General features: G+C 36.8%; 1 protein-coding gene across 2 annotated transcripts; it reads left to right on the top strand.

The window, feature by feature from the left end:
• The first annotated feature begins 703 nt into the window (after positions 1 to 703).
• On the top strand, positions 704 to 23126 carry ESCO2 (establishment of sister chromatid cohesion N-acetyltransferase 2). 2 transcript variants are annotated; one of them, XM_008705107.2, is made up of 11 exons: positions 704 to 930; positions 1916 to 1975; positions 2999 to 3836; positions 5654 to 5747; positions 9360 to 9417; positions 12682 to 12808; positions 13910 to 14041; positions 15053 to 15142; positions 15734 to 15877; positions 18917 to 19092; positions 21642 to 23126. In XM_008705107.2, the coding sequence occupies exons 2-11, from the start codon at positions 1929 to 1931 to the stop codon at positions 21772 to 21774; spliced, it is 1839 nt and encodes a 612-aa protein (XP_008703329.2). In that variant the 5' UTR covers positions 704 to 930; positions 1916 to 1928; the 3' UTR covers positions 21775 to 23126. The 2 variants fall into 2 exon arrangements, with proteins under 2 accessions (XP_008703329.2, XP_040482408.1); XM_040626474.1 differs by having other exon boundaries at positions 704 to 1975.
• The last annotated feature ends 3574 nt before the right edge of the window (positions 23127 to 26700 follow it).

The following is a 26700-nucleotide window of genomic DNA, read 5'->3' as shown; positions in this document are numbered from 1 at the left end:
TTTTCAAGTGGGAATAATGTTACTCATATAAAGCTGCCCAGCAGTTAGTTTTGACCTGATTATTTCTCTTTACTCCGACAGACTACATTCATATGAAGTAAAGTGCATCCCTTAACTAAATTTATTTAGAACTAAAAATGTGCCAAGAACTGTAGCAGGATCTGGTGACACGAAGATAATAACAGCAGCTGACAACCCATGAGTACTTTAAGAACCCTACGGCTTCCCAAAACAAGAACGTAGCTATATCCTATAAATAGTAATTGTTTTCAGGCCCTCGGTTTTAGTCTCAGTAAAATGGGAATGATAATACATATCTCACAGGTTGTGACGAGAAGTAAATGAAATAGAACTCTTGAAGGATGTGAGACTGCCCGGCATCTCACAGATGTTTAGTGCCATGACTTAATTTTTTTATGTTGAAAAATAATGAACTAGAAATCTAACATATAATAAAATATAATAATAAAAAACGTTAAATTAATGAACAAAGCTTCAAATGTGAAAGATAACTGCCTGGAGATTCTTGGGGAGGCTACTTTACAAAAATATGCTAAACCAAGTGATCCCAGAAAGTACTTCAACCTCAAGAGGGTGCCTTTATTCTGCCGAAAACTACAATTCCCAGAATGCATCCAAACCAGACCTGGGGTATGGAGCCCCGCGCTGCCGCAAGGGATTATGGAAGGCGTGGATAGCTTGCGTGAGAGAGCATTTCACCTGCCAAGGGCGGGAGAATCTTGGAGACCACCTCCCAGATAGGCGGGGCAAGGGCTAGTGAACGACCAATCATCGATCCAGCCCTTGAAGAGTCTGAAAAGCGGCGAATCAGAACGCAGCGGCCTCAGCCTTCACGGGCGCGCGGTAATTTGAATACAGTGGAGGAGAAACTGGCTCCGCCAAAGAGAGGTTCCCGGCTTCGAGCCTCAGGTAAGAGTTTTGGGGGGCGAGGCGTGGGGCGTAAGACTGAGGAGAACAGGAGATTCTGTGGAACGTCCGGGTGAATGTCAAGGAAAAAGCTTTAGTGCAGGGCTTGACGCCTCGGCGCCTCGAGACCGAAACCACCGGGGGTTCTCCGCACTTTGAGGTCACCCGGTTTCCATTTTTCTGAATTAGGGTTTCCTTGTCTTTTTGCCCTGACAGGGTTCGGGGACAGGCAAGCTTTCCTGTCATACCTTTCCTCATTCTTCTCCAGAAGAGTCTTCTCTTAAGCCGTGGCTCGACATTGAGTTCCAGGGACCGTGGTTTTCTGTTTAACCTTGAAATCATGCTTGTGTATTATTTTTTTAATGTACTTGATCCGAAGGAAAGAGGAGAAAGTACCGAACAACATAACCAGCCTTTCTCATGCTCGAGAATTAACGTGCACGAATGTGTTTATTTTCAGCAGCCGGAGGAGGTCTGAGTCTTTTATAAACAAGGAACAAGCGGCTTGCTCTAGGCTCCTCGTAAGATGGGAGAGGATTATGCTAAATCCGTTTTCTTGCTGAATTCTGAGGAAAAAGCTAGAAACGGTCTCTGCCTTCATTGAACATTCAGGCTGTTGAGAAAGACAGTTAAACCAACAAGAGAATGTGTTAGATGGCGTATTAAGGAAGTGTGGGGTCTGGTGAGGGAAATCACAGGAAGATATCCCAGTAGAGTATTTAAACTTGGTGTTAATTAATCAAGCTAACTAAAGAGGAAAATGTGCCCTGAAATGGAGTTTAAAAAAAAATACTTCTTCCTTGGTTAGGATCATTTTCCAGCTTGAAACAGATGTACTAATTCTACTTTTATTTCTTCTTAATTGCTTCAGTGATGCAGTGTTTTTTTTTTTTTTTTTAACCTTCATGGTTTAAATGTTTATTGAAGTGATTTGCTTTTTATACATATTGGATAAATTTGGTTGTTATAATTTTCGTATTGCTTTTAGGAGTTCAGTTAAGATGTCAGCTTTTACTCCAAGAAAAAGGAAGCAGCATTCTTCAAACAAGTGAGTCTCATCCTGTGGTTAGAAACTCTTAAAAAAAAAAAAAAGAAAGAAAAATCCACCTTCTTGTCTTTCTTATATTCTCTCTTCTATTTCTTAAAATTTCCATTATTCCACTTGTCTACTCCTTGTGGCTATAGTAACATTTTATATTCTAATTCTAATCTGGAAATACTGTAAGCTTTCAAAATTAATTATTCAGTGCCCTCGGAGAGAATCAGAGCCGTTTTCTATGACTTGGAAATGTGTGTCAAATCTTTATTACCTGCTCCTTTCTGTTCTCTTATATAATAATTAACATAGTGGGGCTTCTGGGTGGCACAGCAGTTAAGCGTCTGCCTTCGGCTCAGGGCGTGATCCTGGCGTTATGGGATCGAGCCCCACATCAGGCTCCTCCGCTATGAGCCTGCTTCTTCCTCTCCCACTCCCCCTGCTTGTGTTCCCTCTCTCGCTGGCTGTCTCTATCTCTGTCGAATAAATAAATAAAATCTTTAAAAAAAAAAAAATTAACATAGTGTTTTTCATACAGTATTCTTCTGTGAGCAATCCTAGAGAGTCTCTTTAGTCAGTGCTTACTACATGTCATAACGGGAGATAAATTACTCCCCACAGAACAGGCTTGAGGGGGTCAGTTTATTATATAGAATTAATAATTTTAGGGAACTTGTAGCCAGTCAAGCCTGGTGAGCTCTGAGTATATGGCCAAAGCTTAGAAATAGGTTTTGAAGTGTGCGGGTGCACGCGTGTGTGCGTGTGCACACACGATATCAAATCTTTTTTGTTAACAGTGTTTGTTTTTACAAGCATTCTTGAGACTTTTGAAAAATATTTGAATGCTTTGGTAAAGACACAATTTGAGAATCCTATTGTTAAACTAATAGATAATGTGTATGGATGGATGTTTGGTAGAAAGGATGTATTGTTTTTAGTATAACCTACAAGTATGGTTGTTTATTACTTAGCAGTAGATTGGCATAAAATTGAAGCAAAATGATACTTAAAAATGGACTTTCTTTCTTTTCATAGCCTATTATCAGACATTCCATCAAAGACATTAATTTTGGACTTTGCTGAAAATATATTTCCATCACCTGATCAAAATTACATTTGCCAGAGCAGTGATAAAAATGAAGAAAAGGTACATTGCTCTCAACAAGGCCATTTCGTTTCAAGTCCACTCAAAACAACTAAAAAAAACAGATTTCCATCTGCAAATCAAGGTTCACCATTTAAATCTGCCATGTCTACTGTATCCTTTTACAGCAAAGATAAGTGGTACCTCAACCCATTAGAGAGAAAGCTGATAAAAGAGAGTAGATCCGTTTGTCTAAAAACTAATAATGAAGAGAAATCTTATCCCATTGTGACAGAAAAAATGCAGGAAAAACCAGTCTGCTCCAAGAGGTTGAATAAAAAACCACAAAAGAGTTTAACTTCTAAGTATCAACCAAAATATAAATGCATCAAGCCTCTATCAAAGAATCCTAAAAATTCCAAGCAAAATCGAGTGGCCTATAAGCCAACTGTAGAGAAAGAGAATAATTATTATTCAGCTCAAAATAATCTGAATGCTCCTCGGGTTCTAAGCCAAAAAGTCAAACCACAAGTTACACTCCAGGGTGGAGCGGCCTTTTTTGTTAGTAGAAAAAAGCCCTGTCTTAGAAAATTGTCTCTGGAAAACAAGCCATTACTGGGACTCACACAAAAGAATATATCAGAAGCGATCGAAGATGCTGACGTAGAGCCTGTCAGTAAAAGAAAAAATTTTGAGACAAGACAAGCGCCAAAGTGCTTGTTACTTGAAAAAGAACCGAACGTCGAGCTGCTTCATGCAAGAAGTAAAAAGGAAGAGAAATTAATAAAGGTAAAGAAAACCAAATACGTAACTTTAAAAAACTAAAACTTCAGTATACATATATATAGGTAGATATCTATCTATCTATATATATGTATATATATATATACACACACATATATATATAATGTGGTTGAACAAAATTTTATTTTCTTTATAGTCCAAAGTACTGTTTTATGAAGCCAAATAGTATATTTTAATCACTTTAAAGAACTTAGTGGCAGGGTGGAATGATGGGACTTTTATCTCTTTTTTGGCTTGAGGAAGCCTACAACATTTTCTTGCATTAAGGTATACATTTCATTAAGTCCCCTTATTACTAAAGTCCAGAGAAGCTTAGCAATTTTTACTTGGTAGTATTTTTAGAAAGTAGAAAAAAACCAAACCAGGGTAGTAATTTTTCAGTGTCTGAGCATATTCCTTTTGTTTGTTTGTTTCAGCTCATTGTTTAAAGTGCTAGATTCTAGAAAATTTAGAGAAGACAAAATATATTTTTTTTAAAATACCTTGTTCTTGCTGGCTAAGCCATGACATTCAGATTTTACTAATTCTTCCTATTTTTTCTGCCAAAAAACACCCCCATATCTTGACTGGAGGTTTGGGTTCCGGTGATATAAGTGCATAAGTTTATCAAAACTAATCAAATTGTATACTTTATATCTGTGGACCTTATATAAAGGTACCTCAGTTTTTAAAAATGCACAATTCAGGCTAAAATTCTCAGGTTAGCAAAACAAAATGGCAGTCGGGGGAGGTGGTGTCTGCATTTCCACCCATCCATCTCCTGGTTAGTATTCTCCCTATATATTTGGTAATAAAAATGCAGCATTTATACAGTGACGTGATTCATTCTCTGCAACACTCTTTTCTGCCTTATTTTCTTTTCTGAGCTTCATTTTGAAGAGCTGGGTATTGGGTTCTGTCTAGTTTTCAGAAATCTTTGAGAAGCTGGGCTTTTGTGCATCTTAAATTTGTGGAACTGAGCTCTGCTCAAGATTCTTAAGATTTTGTTAAATACCCACTACTAGTATTCATCTCTCCTAGCCAAGGATGAATCCTCTTTTTCGTTAGCGGGTACATCACCTTTCCCCAACTCATTATGGAGCCCTGAGAAATGGTGTACTGATGCGTTGTCCCATCACTACTGAGATGTAATGGTCTTGAGTAGGAGTTCTACTTTAATCAAAAGGGTGTTTTTCCTATCCTCCCAAACTATATATTCTCTGAGTCTTACCAAATTAGTAGTGTTAGTGGAATACTTGAGAATGTTTTCTACTTTGCTTTCCCCCCTTCCCTGCTACTGTCCAACAAATGGGATTTAGAAGCCTCGCCAGCTACTCCAGAATTTCTTTTTTTTTTTCCTTGACTGCCTATTTTTCAAGCTTATGACAGAAGGTCTTTTTTTTTTTTCCTTGACTGCCAGTTTTTAAAGCTTATGACAGAAGGTTGTCCCTTCCAGTTTGGTGGCTGCTGGGGGAATTTTTGCCATTTTTGCTAGTTTTTTTTTACTTCATTACCATAGAGGGGATGTTTTATAATCTTCAGTCTACCATCTTTATTAGGAAATGTAATACGTTTTTGACAGGATGAAAAATTACAGTATTAAATATGTGCACTCTATCTTTTAAAAGATTATGTATATTTGGTAAATATAGAGGAAATTTTCCTTAGCCTGAAAATTGAGGATTTAAAATCAGTTTAAAAGTGTAATTTATAATAAAGCAGATATTGTGCTTTAAGAATAAATCTATTGGGATTCATTCATGAGATAGAAAATAATTAAGAATTATAGGTTTCCTTTAATTTTCCCTATTCATTATTTTCAGGAATCATTAGGTGGAGTAGTTTCTTTAAGAGAATGTATGCCTAATGAAAACAAGTGTTTTCCTTCAGAGGATTCTCTCAGTGATAACAAGGCGGGTAAGTAAGAAACTTCTCAAAATGAGTTTATTTACTTGTAATGATGATTCATTACATGTGTCAATATGGAATTATATACAGTAATATGTTGGGGGGGGTTATTCAGTATGTGTGCTTATGTTTGTATCTTTGTGTTTATCTCAGTGACATTGTTTTCTATGGTAAGCAATGCGATGCATTTTGAAGACAAGGAGACCTTGGGCTAGAATTTAAGACAGAATACTGATGCATAGTTGGTCTATGCGATGTGGCCAAGTTACTTAGGCTCCCTAGAACTCGGTCTTCTCATCACACCTACCCTACCTATCTTTTACTCAAAATAATAGGAAGGAGTAAAAACAACTTAGGTTATATATTTTTGATCAAAGCCCTAATTGTAAGTAAGCACAATTTATGAAGCCACAGAAAGGACACTGAATTGGGCACCAGGAACCTTGGGATTTTATCTAGGTCTGCCACTAATTACCTGTGTGATCTAGCGGGGAGATGTCTAAAGTAAGGGGTTAGTCTTCATTTTTAAATTTCTCTTAGTTCTGAAATCCCATTACTAACTCATGGTGTCATTGTCCAAATAAACAGTATTTACTAAACTGTGAATATATAGAGAGGTTAATTAACATTTACCAGCCAGATTCTTGGTAACTTTACCTTGTTGGTTGTATTTGTAATTTTGGAAATAAATTAAAATTCTAGGAGTTATATATATGTTGACTATAGTGAGAAAACTGCAGTTCACAGAAAGAAAACAAAAAACCAAAAGTGTAATCTGAACAATAGCACTTAACAGGACTTAATGATATATATAGAAGGCTTGTTCATAATGATAATTCTGAGATACACTGTTAATAACTAGTATTTACTAGGTGTTGAATATGTACCAGGCAGTGCCAAGTGTTCAGTATGTGTTATGCTTCACATGGGTTGTGCTATTACTGATGTAATAGAACATGTAACAGAATAATAATGGCCCTCCCTTTACAGTAGTTATAAAGTTTTCTTTTAAAATAAATTCTTTTCAGTACACTAAGTCCATTTAAAGAAAAATATTTAATGAATAAAAAACAATACAGATGGCATAAGGATATGGCAAAATTCATAAAGGTAGTATACAAATGGTAAAAGTTTTTTACTTCATAATTAGTTTATCATTCCTCACAACCCTAGGAAATGGGTTTTTATGCCCATTTTATAGAAGAGGAAAGAGACTTAGGTTAAGTAACTTAGCCACAGCAGATCAGACCTATTTTGGCCTTATTTCTAGAGAATGAACTCTATTTTTCAATACAAAGTTAAAAGTTTGCTTTTTACTACATAGCCCACTTGCAACATATTTTGCTCTAGTCAACTACTATTTTAACTTTGGTCTTTTTTTTTAATAGGCTTTTTATTGTGCAGTAATTTTAGATTTATAGAAGAGTTATGAAGACAGTGCAGAGAGTTCCTGTATATCCCTCACCCCATTGTTACCATCTTATATTGCCGTGGTACTTTTGTCAAAACTAAGAGACTGTTGTTATTAGTACATTACTATTAACTAAACTCTAGACTTTATTTGGAGTTCACCATTAATGCCTTCTTTCTGTTGTAGGATCCGGTCCAGAGTATGACACTGCATTTAGTTATCATGTCTCATTCATCTCCTCTGGTCTATGACATTTACAGTCTTTTGCATGTTCCATGTTTTTCGTGATTTTGACTTTCTTGAGAAGTACTAACCAGTTATCCTATACAATCTTGGTTTGTCTGATCCTTGTCTCATTGATAGCCTGGACTTAATGGGTTTTGGGGAAGAATGCCACTGAGGGGAAGTACTCTTCTCACCACACTGGATTGGGAGTACTGATGTCCACGTGACATTACAGATGATGTTAACCTCTGTCAGTTGGTTAAGGTTAGGTTTGCAGGTTTCTCCACTCTAAAGTCACTGCTATTCCTTTTCCATACTCTATTCTTTGGCAGTAAATCACTAAGTCTAGCCCATCTTTTCAAGGAGGGGATTAAGCTCCATCATCTGGAAGGGGAAATATTTACGTATAATATTTGGAAATCTTCTGTAAAGAAATGTTGTCTCTTTTCTCCTAATTATTCAATCTTTAAATAAATGGACTCATGGACATTTACTAGTAGGGACTCAAATATTTTATATTTTGGGTTATAATCTAATACTACAGTATTTATTCTATCATTCAGATTGTTCTAGCTTTGACCATTGGGAGGGAGGTCTTTTCAGGTGTCCTGTCCTTTTGTTTTTTTGAGCACTTCTTTATTTTCTGGCACTACAGGGTACTCCAGGCTCATCTTGTATGTTCCATGCCCCAGTCCTAGAATCAGCCATTTCTCCAAGGAAACTGGTTCTGTTGGGTTTCTATTTAGAAGCCAAGTTCTGAACTTGTGTCATTGCTTCTAGGCCCTGTCAGCAGACAGATTTAGGAACTAGATGTATGTATACTAACGCATGTATACACACGTCTCTAGTTGTTCCTGTTATCTCTCCATCTGCACATATAGTAAATACACACAAGTTCAAACCTGATGTCTCTGACTCTAATCCAGTACCTCGGGGTTTATCCCTTTCTTGTTTATCCATAGCCTCCCATGGACAGTGAAAAACCTGGTTCCCACTATTCACTATCCACCAACTTAATTGTTCAGTCCCAGGACACTTGCACAATAGTTCCAGAATTATTAAATCGCACTCCTATGAGAAATATTCACCAGTTAGAGTATGATATTTACAGTCCTTTTGTCTTTAGCCTCATCATTTCTAGTTAAAACAGTTTCATGAAGTTACTTAGATCAGTGCCCGTTCTTCCCCTACCTCTTAAGTGCAGTTATGCTGTGCAGTTCTGATACAGTGAGATGCATTTGTCCCAGTCTGCATTCCATCTTGGGATTCCCCACCATCACGGCTGATGTTTAAGTTTGATGAAGTTCAACTTAATATTTTCTTTTCATGTATTGTGCTTTTGGTGTTATATATAATAACATACCCAAACCCAAGTTCATGTGGATTTTTCTCTTACATTTTCTTCTAGAAGTTCTATAGTTTTACATTTACATATAGGTCTGTGATCCATTTTGAGTTAAATTTTTAAAAGATTTTATTCATTTATTTATTTGAGAGAGAGAGAGAGGAGGAGCAGAGGGAGAGGGACAAGCTGAGCATGGAGCCCGATGCGGGCTTCGATCCCATAACACTGAGATAATGACCTGAACCGAAACCAAGAGCCAGACGATTTAACCCACTGAGCCACCCAGGTGCCCCCCATTTTGAGTTAATTTTTATGGAAAAGTGTTGTCAGGTTTTGGCTGTTTTTTTTGCATATGACCGTCCAATTGTTTCAGCACTATTTGTTGACTGTCCTTTCTCTGTTTAATTACTTTTGCTTCTTTGTCAAAAATCAGTTGGCTGTATTTGTGTGGGTCTGTCTGGTGCTCTCTATTTTGTTCCATTGATCTATTTGTCCTTTTGCCAATACCATACAGTTTTGATTACTTGTTAAGTCTTGAAATCAAGTGATTTGAATGTTTTGGTCATATTAACTTTAAAATTTTATGATTTAAAGCTTTGAGTTTATTTTATAATATATTGTCACTTTTTTCCCCTACCAGTTTCTCCTGAGTCCATCGTCTATCCCATCTTCAGTGTGTCTTCAGTCAATACAAAAAGGTAGGGATTGCTCTTGTTTTAATGTTTAAGTTGTATTTAATTTTGAGTCCTCTGGGTATCTTTCTTTCTTGCACTATTTAATTTGGAGAATATTTTTTTCCTAAGATGAAATAAGGCCTCTCATAGAAACTTCATAAGAACCTAAGAGTTGAGAGAAGGGAAAAATCTTTATGGGTTTGAGCAACAATAATTGCTAGCATTCTTTTTTTAAAAGATTGTATTTATTTGAAAAAGAGAGAGCATGAGTGGGGGAGAGGGGCAGAGGGAGAGGAATAGGGAGAAGCAGGCTCCCTGCTGAGTAGGGAGCCTGATGTGGGGCTCAATGTCAGGACCCAGAGATCATGACCTGAGCCAAAGGCAGAAGCTTAACCAACTGAGCCACCCAGGCACCCTGTTTTGCTAACATTTTTATACAGTACCTGACCCATAATAAATAGTTTATATCCTTTATCTCACTTGATTCTTACAACAACCTAGAAGGTAGATACTATAAATAATTCCATTTTCAGCTGAGGAAACTGATAGCAATTCAGTTACAATTGCACAGCTCTTAGGTGCAACAACTCTTAGTAACCATGACTAGAATCTATATCTGAATTAAAGCCTATTCGGCGATATTGCCTTTCCTGGGTGATAATATAGTAATAATAGTTCACATTTAATGAGCATTTACAACCTCACAATGTAGGTACCATTATTACCCCATTTTATAGCCTAGGAAGCTGGCCAGAGGCATGAGTAACTTGCAGCAACTCAGTGCTCTTATAAATCCCAGCTGAAGCTACCATTATCCTAGTCAAAGCTAAGACTGGGATGGGGGTGGAGAGAGGCATGGGCAGGTGTGAGCAGGATAGGTGGGAAAGCGCTGGAAAAGAAGTTTCTTATAGTCTTAACATCTTCCTAAGAGGTTTTGGTCCTTCTCTCCCCACTTGATGATAAATAACTGGAGGTATTGAGCAAGGAGCTTCCCCCTAGGTTCTACTTTCAGGGCACCTCACCTTCCATCTATCTCAGAGATTGGATTGGGTAGACAAATTTCCCTCTTCAAAGGCTATATTCCTAGGTTTTTGTAGGTTTCCATTTTTTTCCATCTATGTCTTCTTTCGTGACTATTGAGAATTGAAACGTACCGCAATTGGCTGATAAAAGTGTATACACTAATCTAATCTAGCCTAAGGAGATATTAGGATACTATTGCTTGAACTGTTCGAAATTTCTCTTTATGTTGGACCCAAAAGGTCAGAGCTCATCAATCCCTTGTGGTTTAACCTATGATTTTTAATTTATGTAGGTTACAGATTCTCCAGGCTCATTGTCTCACATTTTTTGTTTAGTCACTCATTTGGCAAACATTTATAGAGTACTATGCAGTATTGAACTATACTGAGTTTTGGAGTTGTGAAGATAAATAAAACATAATCCTATCATGGCAGTTATGGTTGGAGGAGGCTAGGCATTTAAACGAATACATATAATAAAATGTTAGAATTACTAAGATAAAATAAAGAGGGACGCCTCGCTGGCTCAGTCTGTTGGGCATCTGCCTTGGGCTCAGGTCATGATCTCAGGGTCCTAGGATCAAGCCTGGTGTTGGGCTCCCTGCTCAACAGGGAGTCTGCTTCTCTCTCTGCCCCCACCCCTGCTTGTGTTCTCTCTCTTTCTCTCTCGCTCATAAATAAATAACATCTTAAAAAAGGAAATAAATAAATAAATAAATAAATAAATAAATAAATAAATAAATTGTGGTCATACATGCAGGGATAGGAAGAGCTGAGTTCCTTAGCAAAGGTTGCATAAACAGGATGGGTTCAAGCAACCTAGAGAGTGTGCTTTATATTACAGGCGTGTACTATTAGTGGTTTGTCAGAGCAGTTTAAAAGCATAGCTAGCATTTTTTAAATGGAATAATGCATGCCTCACAGTTTTTTATTAACAGTAAGTTGTTTAGTGAAACTTTTTTGTTTTTACTTGTATATATATATGTCTGTATTGGTCAAAAGGTAAAATATATTTCTTACCGTATTGCCAAATCAGTTTGAAAGATATTCTCCTAGTCAAATGATAACAGGGTAGCTTGGCTTAGCCTTAAAGCATTGGACAGATTTTTTCTAGCATGTTTTTGTTTTTGTTTTTTAACTTGTTAGTTTTCTCTGACTCTCTTGCTTTGGGCCCTTGGTTTTTTCCTTGCCAATTTTCTTTTACTTCTACTCTCCAGAGATTTTTATTCCTCTCATCCTTGGAAAACCAAGGTCCTTTCATTATAAGACAACAGTTAGAAACTCAGGGCCTACAGAGATTGGGTGGAGATTGGAGCCACCTGAAGAATGCATATCTCATCTAAAAGAACATATGCCATGTTAGTTACATTCTTTGAAGAAATAGTGGTCTGGTGATCTTATAGTGTCTCTTGCAATATTGGAAATACACATTTTTAAGTGAAATCTCTAGATTTTGAAATATTGGTAGCTAATCCAAAGTTTTAAACACTGTGTAAGCCAATCAAAACATACCTGCTAGCTGGATTTGGCCCGAGAGCCTCCAGTTTACAACCTCTGTGAGCCAATCCCAACATTCTTTCCTAATGAGAACAGGTTGCTTCAAAACCTTCAATGCAGCCAAAAGATTTTTTTCCTAAGTATTTGAGAATAGTGAGGTGGTGCATTTGGTATGAGGACAAGTGAATATATTAGCCTCACTCAACTGCCCAAATAAAGAGTTGGATCATAATATGCTGGTGGCTGACTTCCTGTGGAACTGTGAAGTTCAGTAATAGAATCTGCTTCTTTGCTGTGGTGTTGCAGGAATTTCTTTATGCCTATATGGGTAAAATTATGCCTACATGTCCTAAAATTTGGTAAAGCAAAAAAAGAAAAAAAAATCACGTAAGGTGGAAGTCAACTTATTATGACTGTGTATGTGCATCTGATACTGTAAGTGAGAGTCCCCTGGACTCAGAGTTAGAAGGTGAGGATTTGTGTCTTACTGCCATTCTTTACTACTTTACCTGGAGGAAACTACTGCTCCTCTCTGAGCGGGTCTCAGGTTTCTCATTGTTCTGAGCCCTATTTCTTCATCAAGTTACTGTCAACAGAGAGCAATAAAAATTGCAATGTTCTCTGGAGGTATTATGTACACATCTGTTTTCTTTTCATTGTAATTTCTCAGACATTTTTCCTTTATTAAATAATATATAAATAATAATACTTAACATATAATTAATAATAAATATTAATAAGTAATAATTTATTAACTTTCATTTCAAAGATCTTTAGTTGAAGAACAGTCTTCTGTGGGATCCGTCGTATCTGCTAACTTCTTGAAACAGATCAATACCCAGAAAAGTACTAGTACCAGAGATACAAATAAAGAAACAAAAGAGCAGCTCATCATTGTGAGTAAATTTAAAACAAAGCTCCTCCTGTTTTGTGGCTCTCACATACAGAATATGAAGTCAGACATGTTGTCTTAGCATAGTTAACATGGTTTAGAGACATCTTGAGTTTTGTAAATGCCAGTAGTGGAAGCATTTAAAGCTAGTCAAGTAGATTTTCAAACTCATAATTTTAAGCAATGCTAGTAATTTAGTAGAATGCTCATGATTGAGTTGTCTGCAGATAAGGAAAACTATTGTTGATCCACAAAAAATTTAATGAGCATAGCTACACTGTATTAGACCTGGGTTTGGCAAATTATGGCCGTGGACCAAATCTGAACCATGGCCTATAAGCTAAGAATAGCTTTGATGTTTTTAAAGCATTGGAAAAAAGAAAAAGAAGAATTTGAGACAAAAAGAGCCTAAAATATTTTCTGTCTGGCCCTTTGCAGAAAGTTTTCCAACCCCAGTATTCATTCAGAACTTGGTATTTTCAGTAGCATTAAATATTGCCTCATGAGATAGATTGGAAGTTAATAAGCCATAAAATTGAATATTCCTGACTTTCTTATATATTCATGAATTTATCTGTGCTTTTTCTGAACTTTTATTATGTATTATATTTATTTTTTTAATCAACTCTTGGGGCAAAGAATTTTAATATTCCTAATCACTTAAGGAAAAAATACTATATAATACATGTACAGGTCCTGAGATTTTTGCCCTGCCTCTTTGAAACAAGGCCATTTCAGGTCTCTTATTTAAGAGCTTCATGAAGAAACTTTATTGTTTATCTTAGATATTATCTTTATGATTTAATCTGATTCCTTCTAGAACTATGGGTCCAGCTAAAGAATCTTGATTTTTTTTATACCATCAAAGAGACAGCTTCATTTCTTTCACCAATCTATTGTATTTTTAGGTCTCTTCTCATTCCGTTTTGCTTAGGAGATTGGGGAAGAGGATATAGTAACCAGACTTTCATTCAGTATTTCACTCGTGCCGGCATAAAAGAAAAATAAGGAGAAATTTGAGTGAGTGGTTACATGAGCTTATAAATATAGAGCTATTTGTGATATGTTTAAGATGGGCTTTTTCTTTTTCTCTTCCCAACGACAGGACGCAGGTCAGAAGCACTTCGGAGCCACCATGTGTAAGTCCTGTGGCATGATCTACATTGCTTCCAGCCCTGGAGACGAACTGCAGCATGTTCAGCATCACTACAGATTTCTGGAGGGCATCAAATACACAGTAAGTCAAGCAGAGTCTTTCAGTTTGTTCTAAAAGTAAAACAGCCTGCAGAGATACATTTCTTTGAAGTTTTGTTGTCTTAATATTTGAGGCTGACGGTATTTAAAAGCTAACTTTTAATAAAAGTGCCAGTTCAAACTTTCTATCCTAATATAAGAGAAGTATTTTTCTAGGTTGAGAGAACACCCTTCATCCTTAACTCTAGCCTTTTGGGCAGAGCTGAACAATTAGGATATGAAACTCAAAGACTTGAGACCTCACTTCTCTGCACCTCCTCACTTTACTTTCTGCTTTGTAGCTAGGATTAGAAAAACAACTTTTCTGGGGGCGCCTGGGTGGCACAGTGGTTTGGCGTCTGCCTTCGGCTCAGGGCGTGATCCCGGCGATCTGGGATCGAGCCCCACATCAGGCTCTTCTGCTGTGAGCCTGCTTCTTCCTCTCCCACTCCCCCTGCTTGTGTTCCCTCTCTCACTGGCTGTCTCTATCTCTGTCGAATAAATAAATAAAATCTTTAAAAAAAAAAAAAAAAGAAAAAAAAAGAAAAACAACTTTTCTGTCGTTTCTCCAGGCTTTTTCTTTCTGATAGGAGAGGTTCCGTCTTTTATCAAGCACCTTTCTAGTCCAATACATCCTACTGTTGCCCTTTGTGATTGTTCCTGCTACTCAAATGCATTTCCTTTTTTCCTATATTTTTAGTGTGGTTTATTAAAATTCTGCCTATCCTAGCCCTCCCCCTTCTACTCCTAATAATTCATCCTTTTTTCTCTATATTCCTACAAAGGGCTCTTTCACTGACTTCGCCTTATTTTGTGGTAGATTATATACATGTCTCCCACCAGGCTGTCAGCCTCCTGAGGACAGGCACTTAGTTTTAGGCATCTTTTATTTCCCTTCTCACATCCCGTTAGATGGATTGTGTCTTTTTTCATATCATTCATTGTTCATTTTTTGTTCTCTCCAGACTATATATTTTCCCCCCTCTTCAAATTAAACTGTGACTCTTTTTGTCAGGGCTGGAAAAAAGAACGTGTAGTAGCAGAGTTTTGGGACGGGAAAATTGTGTTGGTCCTGCCACATGATCCAAGTTATGCTATCAGAAAGGTATGGAATATTCGTTTTTTAATCCTTGCTTTCCTCCTACTCCCTCTTTCTCCTCTCACCAAGAAATCAACCTAAGTATAAAACACCTTTCCTGAGAGCTAATCCACTTTGGTGCTCATGGAAGGATGACTTTCTTGGCGGTTTATACAAAACTAAATTTAGAATTATAAGACAAAGTGTCCATCAAAGATTAAAGAAAACAGTTATCTGTTTTATCTTTTACCTTCATTTTCACTTGCGAAAGATAAACTGAACTTTTCAATATTGAGAAATTAATGGCCCCAGAGTCTTTTTCTGTGTTGGTATTGTCTGTTTCTTGGGCTGGATATTGAGCCCCCAGTGAACAATGAAAAAAAGCTGAAACAAAATCTGTTCTGGCACTTCCCACTCCATACTCCCCCAGGAGTCTGCATTTCTTTCTGCTGAAAATGATCTGTAAATCAGGTTTTTCAAACCCCGTTTCCAAAGTGGCAGATACATGCATCAATAGTGAAATAATTTGGGGAGTGTGTAAATTTAGGAAATAGAGGTAAAAGAGGCTAAAATGATAGTAATCATAAATTAATCTCTTTTGTTTTTTAACATCATTAGGTAGAAGACGTCCAAGAACTTGTCGATAATGAATTGGGCTTCCACCAAGTTGTTCCCAGATGTCCAAACAAAACCAAGACTTTTCTCTTCATATCTGATGAAAAGAGAGTAGTTGGGTGTTTAATTGCAGAGCCCATCAAACAGGTATAGTATGTCTTTTAAATTATTGGCATAATGTGTGAGCAAAATAAAGTAGTTGGGTGAAATCTCAATAAGTATTTAAGAATGCTACCATTAATGACTTTTTTCCCTACTACAATATCCTTGACCATATGGATAGTTGAAGTCTTTTATTTCTGTTATATTTGGTATTTTGTCATATGTAAGCAGACTAAGTAAGTCAGTCTTATGTTCATGTAGTCATTTCCATACCTAGGCTATAAAATATAGTGATTTTAAATAAGCAAATCTATAGAGCCCAGGTATTGAACATGTGGCTTAGTGCAGGTTAATATATCTGGCAAAATAATTATTGTCCCTTAATTAGAATCTATTTTAGGTGCTAATTAGCAATGTTCTGGAAGAGGAGTTGGCAAACTTCAGCTATGGACCAAGTGTGGCCCACCACCTGTTCTATAAATAAAACGTTATTGGAACAAAGCTATGCTTATTTATTTCCGTATTATCTGGGATTGCTTTTGTAACAGAGATCACACGGCTCAAAGAGCCTAAAATATTTACAACTTGGCCCTTTACAGCAACAATTTGGGTAGATGTCAAGGGCATTGCCAACTTTTGTTCTAGAAAGAGAGACATAGTTTTTGCCTTTAAGGAGCTTACAGTATAATCTTTAGCTAGAGAGAATTATAGTTCAAATGTGTTCTTTTTACCTGACTTCGTAGTATCCGCACTTATGTCTCCTTCCTTTTAAAAATACTGTTTCAATATGTCTTAAAATGATACCAGCATAAATTTATCCTATACCTTTGTGTAAGTGCCTCCCTTTCTCCTCTTATTTCTACTTTTTTTTTTTTAAGATTATATGTATTTATTTGAGAAAGAAAGTGTGTACAAATGGGGGGTTGCAGAGGGAGAGGAAGAACCAGAGTCCTGGCTGAGTGGGGAACCCAATGTGGGGCTCGATCCCAGGACCCCGGGACCATGACCTGAGCCAAAGTCAGATGCTGAACCGACTGAGCCACCCAGGCGCCCCTCATTTCTACTATCTTTATTGCTTATTCTCTTTTTATCTGCTTCTTTATCATATATGTGTGTGTGTGTGTGTGTGTACGTATGGATATATATATATCCATACGTACACACACACACACACATAATGTAGCGTCTCTTGTGTGTTTATCAGAAGATGGAGAGAAAAGAAGCTGGTTTGTATTAGGGATCAATTTGGCCTTTTATTTTATTTTTATTATTTTTTTTAAAATAAGGCGCTTGGCACAAGATTCTTTTTTTTTTTTTAAGATTTTATTTATTTAGTTGACAGAGATAGAGACAGCTAGCAAGAGAGGGAACACAAGCAGGGGGAGTGTGGAGAGGAAGAAGCAGGTTCATAGCGGAGGAGCCTGATATGGGGCTTGATCCCATAATGCTGGGATCATGCCCTGAGCCGAAGACAGACGCTTAACCGCTGTGCCACCCAGGCGCCCCTGGCCTTTTATTTTAAAGAAGTAGACTATGCAGTGATGATAGGCAAATATAGCCAAACATATTATCTTCTACTTTTTCTTATTTCTTATTTCAAAAGCAAAGTTTTCTTGGCGGTAGTTAAAACTTAATTAAGTACCCACCTATCAGAGCAGCTACATTTAAAAGTAGTGACAATACCAAATGCTGGCAAAGATGCAGGGAAACTAGATCTTTTAGACATGGTTGTAGGAAACATAAAGTGTTAAGACTGCAAAACATTTGGCAGTTTCTTTCTTTCTTTTTTTTTTTTTTTTTAAGATTTATTTATTTCAGAGAAAGGGAGAGAGTGTATGCATGTGCACACAGTGGGGGGGGGGCAGAGGGAGAAGAAGAGAGTCCCAAGCAGACTCCACGCTGAGCATGGCGCCAACACAGGGCTCAATCTCACAACCCTGAGATCACAACCCAAGCTGAAGCCATGAGTCAGACACTCAAACTACTGTGCCACCCAGGCACCCTGGCAGTTTCTTAAAAAATTAATCGTACATTTTTCATATGACCCAGTAGTCCTACTCCTGGGCATTTATCCCAGAGAAATGAAAACTTACCCTACACAAAAGCCCATACCCGAATGTTGATAGCATCTTTATTTGTAGTAGTCAAAGCCCGGAAACAATGAAAGTGTTCTTCAGTAAGTGAATGATTACACAACTGGTACATCCATACAATGGAATGTGACTTAGCAATAAAAAGGAACAAGCTGTTGATATACGCAACAACTTGGATAGATGTCAAGGGCATTGTGCTAGTGAAAAAAAGCCGATCTCAGAAGGTCACATGATGTATGATTCCATTTATATGACATCCTCAAAATGAATTATAGAAACAGAGAACAGATTGAAGTAGCCAGGACTTAGAGATGTTGGAGGGGGAAAAGCGGGGCGTTACTATACAGAGGTAGCAAGAGAAAGAGCTTGGAGATGATACAGTAGCTCTGTGTGCTGGTTGGCTGTGGCGGTGCTTAAGTGAATATACAGGTATGATGAATTGTTCTGCAGCATGGAACTGTATGCATATGTTATACCTGCACTAATTCCTTGGTTTGGGTATTGTACTATAGTTACAGAAGATAAAATCATTGGAGGAAACCGGGTGAAGGTTACATTATTTCATAAAAGAAAGTTAAAATCCTTAAATACCAGCCAAATTTCCTAGTTAGTATGAAAATTCTTCTTTAGTATTATCAGTTTTTCAGTATATCATAAACATAGTTTAGGCTGGAGAGAATGGGAGAAGTTTATGTATTGGATTAAAAGTAAGAGCCTGATTTTTGTAATTTTTTTAATCAGAAGAAGGAAGTTTCATAATGGTATGTCCTACATGAGAATGTAGGAATATCTCAACACCACTACTTTTTTTTTTAAACATTGTGTGACTAAATGGATAAGAATTCAAAAAGTATTAGAATTTTACCATTTTTGGTGAAGGTATAACAGGATTAATTTTAGATACTTAAGTCTTGTTTAAGGAATGGCTTTTAAAAAGAAATGTGAACTCAACTGTACGGGTAGCTCTAGATGCGTCTGTATGTCGTTGCAGGCCTTCCGTGTCCTTTCTGAACCAACTGGTCCAGAATCCCCAAGCTCCAAAGAATGTCACCGGGCTTGGCAGTGTTCCAATGTACCAGAACCCGCAGTCTGTGGAATAAGCAGAATCTGGGTCTTCAGATTGAAACGAAGAAAGCGCATTGCACGACGATTGGTAGATACTCTGAGGTAAGAAATAAAATAAATGGATCTAGACCCAGATTAGCTTTCCCAGAACCTTTCCCGGCTCATGAGTCAAAGGGAACGATGTTAAGACACTTCTGTTTAAATATTACCAACGCAAGTGTTGGCAACGGAGGAAAAAAACCCCATGAGATGTATTCAGTTTAGGGCACAACATTCCAAGTGTGAAACATGATAGCCCAGTGCCCATCAAACTACCTGTGGTGAAAACAAGTGTAATTACAGACTGACACTTCAATAAAATGAGATGAATTGCTAGAAAATGAACTAGAAAAACAAAATAGAAAATGCAAAATACAAGCCTAAATTTTTATTAGATTCAGCAGATGTAAATAAAAGTTAACATTGCAGTAAATATAATTTATACAAACAAAATACGGGTTTAAAAAAAGAAGTACAGAAATTGTACATGTCCATTGACTAGTGTGTGACCAGGTATGATTAATGAAGACTTACTATATAATTCACAAGTGTAACTAAATGTAAAAGTGAATTAGCGAGGCAACCCCCAAAATGGGAGAAAATATTTGCAAATCATTCATCTAATAAGGGTATAGTATATCCAGTATATGTGAAAGAACTCTTACTACACAACAATAAAAAGACAAATAGCCCACTTTCAAGATGGGCAAAGAATTTCAATACACAGTTCTCCAAAGAAGAAATACATATGGCTCCTATCAAGGATTTGCAAACCAAAACCACAGTGAGATACCACTTCACATTCACTAGCGTGACTATCAATTTCTTTTAAAAAGGGGAAAATAACAAATATTGGTGAGGATGTGGAGGAAATTGGAATCTTTGCATGTTGCTGGTAGGAATGTAGAATGGTACAGCTACTGTGGAATAGTCTGGTAGTTTCTCAAAAAACTAAACTGTTAACCATATGACCCAGCAGTTCTACTCCTAGGTATATACTCAAAAGAAATGAAAGCCTATGTCCATATAAAAACTAATACATGAAGCTTCATAACAGCATTATTCATAAGAGCCAAAAAAAGTGTAAACAACCAAATTCATGATTAATGGATAAAAACAATGGGATATTATTTGGCCACAAAAAAGGAACGAAGTATTAACCTCCACTGAATTAAAATTAAGTTGCCTTTAACAGAGAAATAAAAACACATTCATTTGAGAACACATCTCCTCACGTCTGTGAGTTGAAGATACACGTAGCATAATTGGCAGCTATCCTGTACACGAGGAGCCTTGGGCTCAACCCTCTCGTCTATGCAGGTAATATATATTTAAATGCTCACAACAGTAGAATATTGTTCCTAGTTGTTTTACCTAAGAAGCAACTGAGGCTCAGCTGGGATTATTAGTACACGTCTACACTGATAGGCGAATAGAAGGACAGAGTTAAGACTCAAACCCACAGACCCGATGTTCTTTCCATAGTTGATATCACTTATAAAGATAGTAAGACCTATTTAATCAAACCAATATTTTGCTTTGGATTCTAGCAAATTTACAATAAACTTTGTATGAAATTACGTAGTATACTATATGCTTATATCTTCTAATTGAATCCAATCTTTAATTTTATATTTCTTGAAATAATTTCAAACCTATAAAAGAGTAGCAAGAATAGTAAAAGGAAGCCTTATTTACCTTTGCCCAGATCCATCAAGTTTTAACATTTACTTTCTTCCTGAATTCTTTGGAAGTAAGTTAGGTACATTATGCCCCTTGAGCCCCTCGTACTTCAGTGTGTATTTCTTAAGGCAAAAGATGAAAGGTAGTCTCTTTCATAAGCATACTTCAGTCATCAAACATGGAGTATTTAATGTTAATGTAATGCTTTTATCTAATGTGTAGTTCATATTTCTGGTTTGTCACTTGTCTCAAACGTCCTTCATGGCATTTTTGTTCCTGCCAGGATCACACTGCACGTAGCTGTCCTGGTTCCTTCATCTTCATCTTCCTTCACTTGGAACAGTTTCTTAGTCTTTGTCTTTTATGGCCTTGAAGAATTTGAAGAGTACTGGCCAGTTACTTTGGGAATATCCCTCAATTTTGTTGAATTCTTTTAATCATTTCATTTTATTACTTTTAATCCTAGTTGAGCTGGGTCAGGAGAGTTGTGGTCAAAATGCAGGTTAGTTTTTGCCTCCTTAAAGCTCTGAGCGTGTGGTGTGGTTGAGGAGAATAGTTGTTGGTTAAAATTGTTGATGGTGGTTTTTTAGTTTTAATGATGGCTTCTAGTCCGCAATATTATTGTCTCTTTGTTGCTCATGACCATGGATCCCCTGGAGTCAGCTAGATGGTTTTTATGGCTCCTTTTCTCTCTCAGCAGAATTTTTTCTGGGCCTCAGTTTGCTCATCTGTGAAATAGTATCATTAGACTTTCATCTCTAAAATCTGAGGCATTAAGTCATGTTATCACTTAATAATTTTTATTTTAATCAAGAGTATTTAACAAGATTAAAATTTTATATTTGGATTGCTTTAAAATAAATTATGCTAATGATTAGTTGGAATTTTAAGTTGGTTCCCTTGTTAAATTGTCCTTTCCTCTTCTTTAGGAATTGTTTCATGTTTGGCTGTTTTCTCAAGATCGACGAAATAGCGTTTTCTGACCCAACGCCAGATGGCAAGTTATTTGCAACCAAATACTGCAACACCCCTAATTTCCTTGTATACAATTTTAATAGCTGAAGCCAGTGTCTACTATAGAACAGTTACTGTGTGGATGAGTTCAGACAGCCCCATATCATATAATATTTAGTAAGTATCAAATATATTAAGACACATATATACACATAAACCTGTATCAGTTTTGTTCCTTATGAATTGAAAAGTGAGGGATAAATTTGTTGAAAATTATCTGGGGATTCAAAAAAGTTTTTTTTTTTTTTTGGATAATATATACTGACTAGCACTGGAATCCTTAATTATGAAGCTTTGTCGCTATAACTGGACAATGACATGCCTCCTACCTAAAAGCATTGACAAAGCAAGGTGGTTTCACAGATCTGTGGCCACTTACTCTTATAAAGCACACTTTTGCACCAGGATTATCTTATGCCCAATCAGGAGCAAATATCAAAATTTAAGACGGGCAAATAATTTCCATGCCCGGTCTCTAAAGGTAGTTCTTGATTCTGTACACAAAATTCTCATTTTATTGGTATTGGCTGGAGCAACTCAGTTTGAACAGATTTAGAAAGTATTTTGGGTTTTTAATTTGTAAGAGGGCTTTCTAATCTTTATGGTAAAGAATGAGTAAGATTTCCATATTCTTTTATGTAGAACAGAATTCTGCAGCTTAAGATTTTAATCCTTTCAAAAATGATTTTAAGCAAAATGTACCTGTCATCGGATCCGATTACAATTAAATGTAGTAATTGCACTATTGTCATTTCGGGACTTTCGGGAGTGTGAAAATGCTAATTGTGCTGCTTGAGTGCGCTTGTTGCTGGATATTGACGGCATTAACAGAATGGACCCCCAGCTGGATTAGATGATTCCTATGGTTACATTTTTTTAAACCTTTGCATGTTTAAAATACATCTGACTTGTTCTGAGGAGTCTGGCTACGTGCTGACAAAGTGAATAGTAATATATAACTGAGGTCAGTAAAGCAATGTATCTGGGCTGATGGGCCGGAGAATGTGATGACTTTATGAAAACACACCTCAGTATGCACACATTTTCCTAGTATAATTCTTGGATACTTACTTTGAAGAGCGAAGAATATAGTTTTGATTCTAAAATTCCTGTAACTGCTTATCTGGCGGTAGGACTCCAGGGAAGTAATTTTTCTGGGTTGTAACTCTGTAGAATCAGTTCGTCTGCCTTCTTTTATTTGCCTGTAAGTTAACAGGTTCCCCAAATTTAAAAGCCTGGATTCCAAAAAGAATGTGGAAGTGTTAAAATGTGTGTAATATGCAAACATTTTAATGCTGTTTTCTGCACTGCTGTTTTGTTTTAAATATTTTATTTAAAAATTTTTATTAACATTATTTTGCTTGCTCCATGCTTTGTGGTGAATCAATTAAAATTCCTTTCAATGTTCTCTGTCTGTTTTCTTATACAACCAAATGTATTGATTTTCTTTCTAAATTATTTTTGTGATTATAGAAACAGTACATATTCACTGATTGTAAAAACTGATCACTAAAAACATATCCACACAAAAACCTGCCCACTGGACGTTTATAGCAGCTTTATTCATAATTGCTAAAACTCGGAAGCAACCAAGATGTCCTTCAGTAGATGAATGTACATCCAGACAATGGACTATTCAGTGCTAAAAAGAAATAAACTATCAAGCCCCAAAAAGGCACAGAGAAACCTTAATATTAATGAAAGAAACCAATGTGAAAGGGTTACATATTGTATGATTCCAATTGTATGATATTCTGGAAAAGGCAAAACTACGAAGACAGTAAAAAGATCAGGTGTTTGGGGAAGGGAAGGATGAATTGGTGGAACACAGGATTTTTAGGGCAGTGAAACTAGTCTACGTGACACTATGTGGGTGGATACATCTCAAACGTTTGTCCAGACCCACAGAATGGACACCACCAAGAGTAACCCCTCATTTGTCAGTGTAAGTTCATCAGCTGTAACAAATGTCCCACTCTGATAGGGGCTGTTGATGGTGGGAGAGGCTGTGCATGTGAGGGGGGAAGGAAGTATATGGAAATCTCTGCTTCCTTCTAATTTTGCTTTGAAATTAAAATTGCTATAAAATAATGAAATCTTCCAAAAACAAAGTATAGTCGGAAAAATTACTATAGCCAAGGAGACATGACAGCTAAATATTATGTGGGATCCTGGAACAAAACAGGACATTAGGTGAAAACCAAATAAATCTAAATTAAGTATATTTTGTTAATGTACCAATATTGGTTCGTTGGTTTAATTGTGACAAATATACTAACGTAAAATGTTGACATTAGGGGAAGCTAGGTGTGGGGTATATGGGAATTCTCTTTACAATTCTGTTAATCTAAAACTTCTTTAAAAGTTTATTTTTAAAAATGTACACCTCAGTTATCAAACACCTTCATAATTACTACCCAGTCTAAAAAAATAAAACACTGCCAGAAGTCTTCCTCGTTTTCTCTTTAATCATTTTCCTCAAATGTAACTATCTTTTTTTCTTTTTTTAAGATTTTATTTGAGAGAGAGAGAGCACTAGCAGGGAACAGGGGGTGGGAGTGGTTGTGACTACTCGAGCTTCTTGCCCTTTTATCTATTATTGATTTGCTACCTTTATCATAGATTTTGTCCAGTGTAGGAGTCTATTTCTGCCTCTTTATTCCCACTAGCCTTGCGGGTTTTCCTTGTGCTAGTATCACATTGTGTTATCACAATCTTGATGTTGGTACTGTAAATGCTCCCACCTTTTTTTTCCTGCAGGAGTATTGGGTCTATTCTTGGTCCTTTGCATTTGCATGTACAGTTTACAATCCGTTTAAGACCCTCAAAAAGCCAACACCAATTCAAAAAAACAACTGTTGGGATTTTACTGGAATTGCATCAAATGTATAGGCCAATTTGGGAAAGATTGATTGTAAAAGCTATTTTATCTTTTGTCTGTACACATGGTATACTTCCCCATTTATTTAGTTTCTCAGTAATTTGGGGCTTTCAATGTTAGAGGTTCTATGTAATTTATTGAGATTTATTCATAAGCATTTGATACTTTCTTTGAAGCCACTGGAAGTAAAGTTGTTAAAGTTTCATTTGTTTGCTGATAATAAAATACAACTGACTTATCTATATTTGACCTTGCGTTCAGCAGCCTTTCTAAACTTAATTCCAAAGGTTCATCTGTAGATTCTTATGGATTTTCAGTTTTGAATTAATGTCTCATTCCATTTTTCATAGGAAAAGCTTTCAACATTTCATTATTGTCTAAGTTGGGCCACTATAACAAAAATACTGTAGCCTGGGTGGCTTAAACAATTGATTTCTCACAGTTCCCAAGGTTGTTAGTCCAAGATCTAGGCGCTGGCAGCTCCAGGGCCCGGGGAGAGCCCACTTCCTGCCTCGCAGCCTTGCCGCATCCTCACAGGGCAGAGATCGTCACTCCTGAGGGCTCCGCCTTCATGGCCTAATCACCTCCCAAAGGTCCCCCCTAACAGATGCTATCACATTAGGGATTGATGAGGCTTCAACATGAATTTTAGGGGGACATAAACTTCCTATCCATAGCAACTATAAGATGTTGGCTATCGCTTGCTGGATGTGGACACACTTATGTTAAGGAAGCTCCTCCTCTCTGTTCCTAGTTTCTCAAGAGGATTTTATTTTCTAAGCTTTCAAACGTCTTTAACTGGATTTTATCAAAATTTTTCTTCTTCGGAGATCAACTGAATTTTCTTCATTGGATGAATATGATTACATTTTTCTTTGAATATTAGTTTTGCTCAAATAATCTCAACTTGGCCTTGAAATTTTAATGTTACCGGTTTTGGTTTACTAATACTTGGGATTGTTTTCAGCTATTCGTGAACGAGATTGAATATCTGTAGGATATGCGCGGTTTCCTTTTTTCATTTGTGATGCCTTTTTTACTCTAGATGACTGACTCTTGCTAAGGCTTATTAGGTTCATGAATTTTATTTGTATTTTCAAAGACAACTTTTGGCATTGTTGATCTTTTATAGATTTGTTTTCTGTTTTCTATGGTAGATTTTGTTTTTAAATTTATGCTCATTTCTTTCCTTCTATTGGGAGCATTACTTTGTTTTTCCTATATACTTAGCTTGCCAATTTTTCAGGGTTTTAATAACATTTAAGACTATAAATCTCTATGAAGCACAACATCAGCTGCATACTCAAGTTTTTTATATAGTATACAATTATTTAAAAATCTCTTCAACAGGCGCCTGGGTGGCTCATTCTGTTAAGCTTCTGCCTTCGGCTCAGGTCATGATCCCAGGGTCCTGGGATGGAGCCCTGCATCCCTGCTCAGCAGAAAGCCTGCTTCTCCCTCTCCCACTGCTGTCAAATAAAACCTTTAAAAAATGAAAATTTTTCTAGGGGCACCTGGGTGGCTTGGTCAATTAAACATCCAATTCTTGGTTTTGGCTCAGGTTGTGATCTCAGGATTGTGGGATCGAGCCCAGAGTCCAGCTCTGCTCTCAGTAGGGAGTTTGCTTGAGGATTCTCTCTCTCCCTCTGTCCCTAGCCCTGCTCTCTTTCAAATAAGTAAATCTTTGAAAAAAAATCTAATTTTATTTTAATCAGCAAATTGTGGATTAAGTAGGAACCAGGAGGCAATAAATAACCCACAACGTTTCTTGAGCATTAACTGACCTCCATTTTCTAGAGGTGCAAACAGGCTCTTGGAAGCCTTACCCTGATAGCAAAGGGAGATTTTCTGGGAAGTGAGAAAGCTACTGGGAGAAGATTGTATTTGCCAATTTTAATTCAGCAAAAAGATTAGTCCTGTTGTATCCACCCAGTCACATTTCTTTTCTGAGAATGAGGCAAATGGCCAAAAACAAGGTAACATCTGAGACTTAAGTTCCAGAACAAGGATGAAAAACTTTCTTGGAGTTGGCAGCAGATTGTAATTTTGTGTTGAGGACTTCAAGGCCCCATCCAGACACAAAGGGGAAAGCA

Source organism: Ursus maritimus, unplaced genomic scaffold, assembly GCF_017311325.1.
Source record: "Ursus maritimus isolate PB19 unplaced genomic scaffold, ASM1731132v1 scaffold_11, whole genome shotgun sequence".
Classification (NCBI taxonomy): domain Eukaryota; kingdom Metazoa; phylum Chordata; class Mammalia; order Carnivora; family Ursidae; genus Ursus; species Ursus maritimus.
Note: the sequence above shows the minus strand (reverse complement) of the source record. Positions and strands in the feature narration are given on the sequence as shown.

Coding starts and splice junctions, on each gene's coding strand:
- ESCO2 (XM_040626474.1), top strand. CDS start 1,842: ATGTTTATTGAAGTGATTTGCTTTTTATACATATTGGATAAATTTGGT. Junction 1,976..2,998: donor AAGCAGCATTCTTCAAACAA/GTGAGTCTCATC, acceptor TTCTTTTCATAG/CCTATTATCAGACATTCCAT. Junction 5,748..9,359: donor TCTCAGTGATAACAAGGCGG/GTAAGTAAGAAA, acceptor TTCCCCTACCAG/TTTCTCCTGAGTCCATCGTC.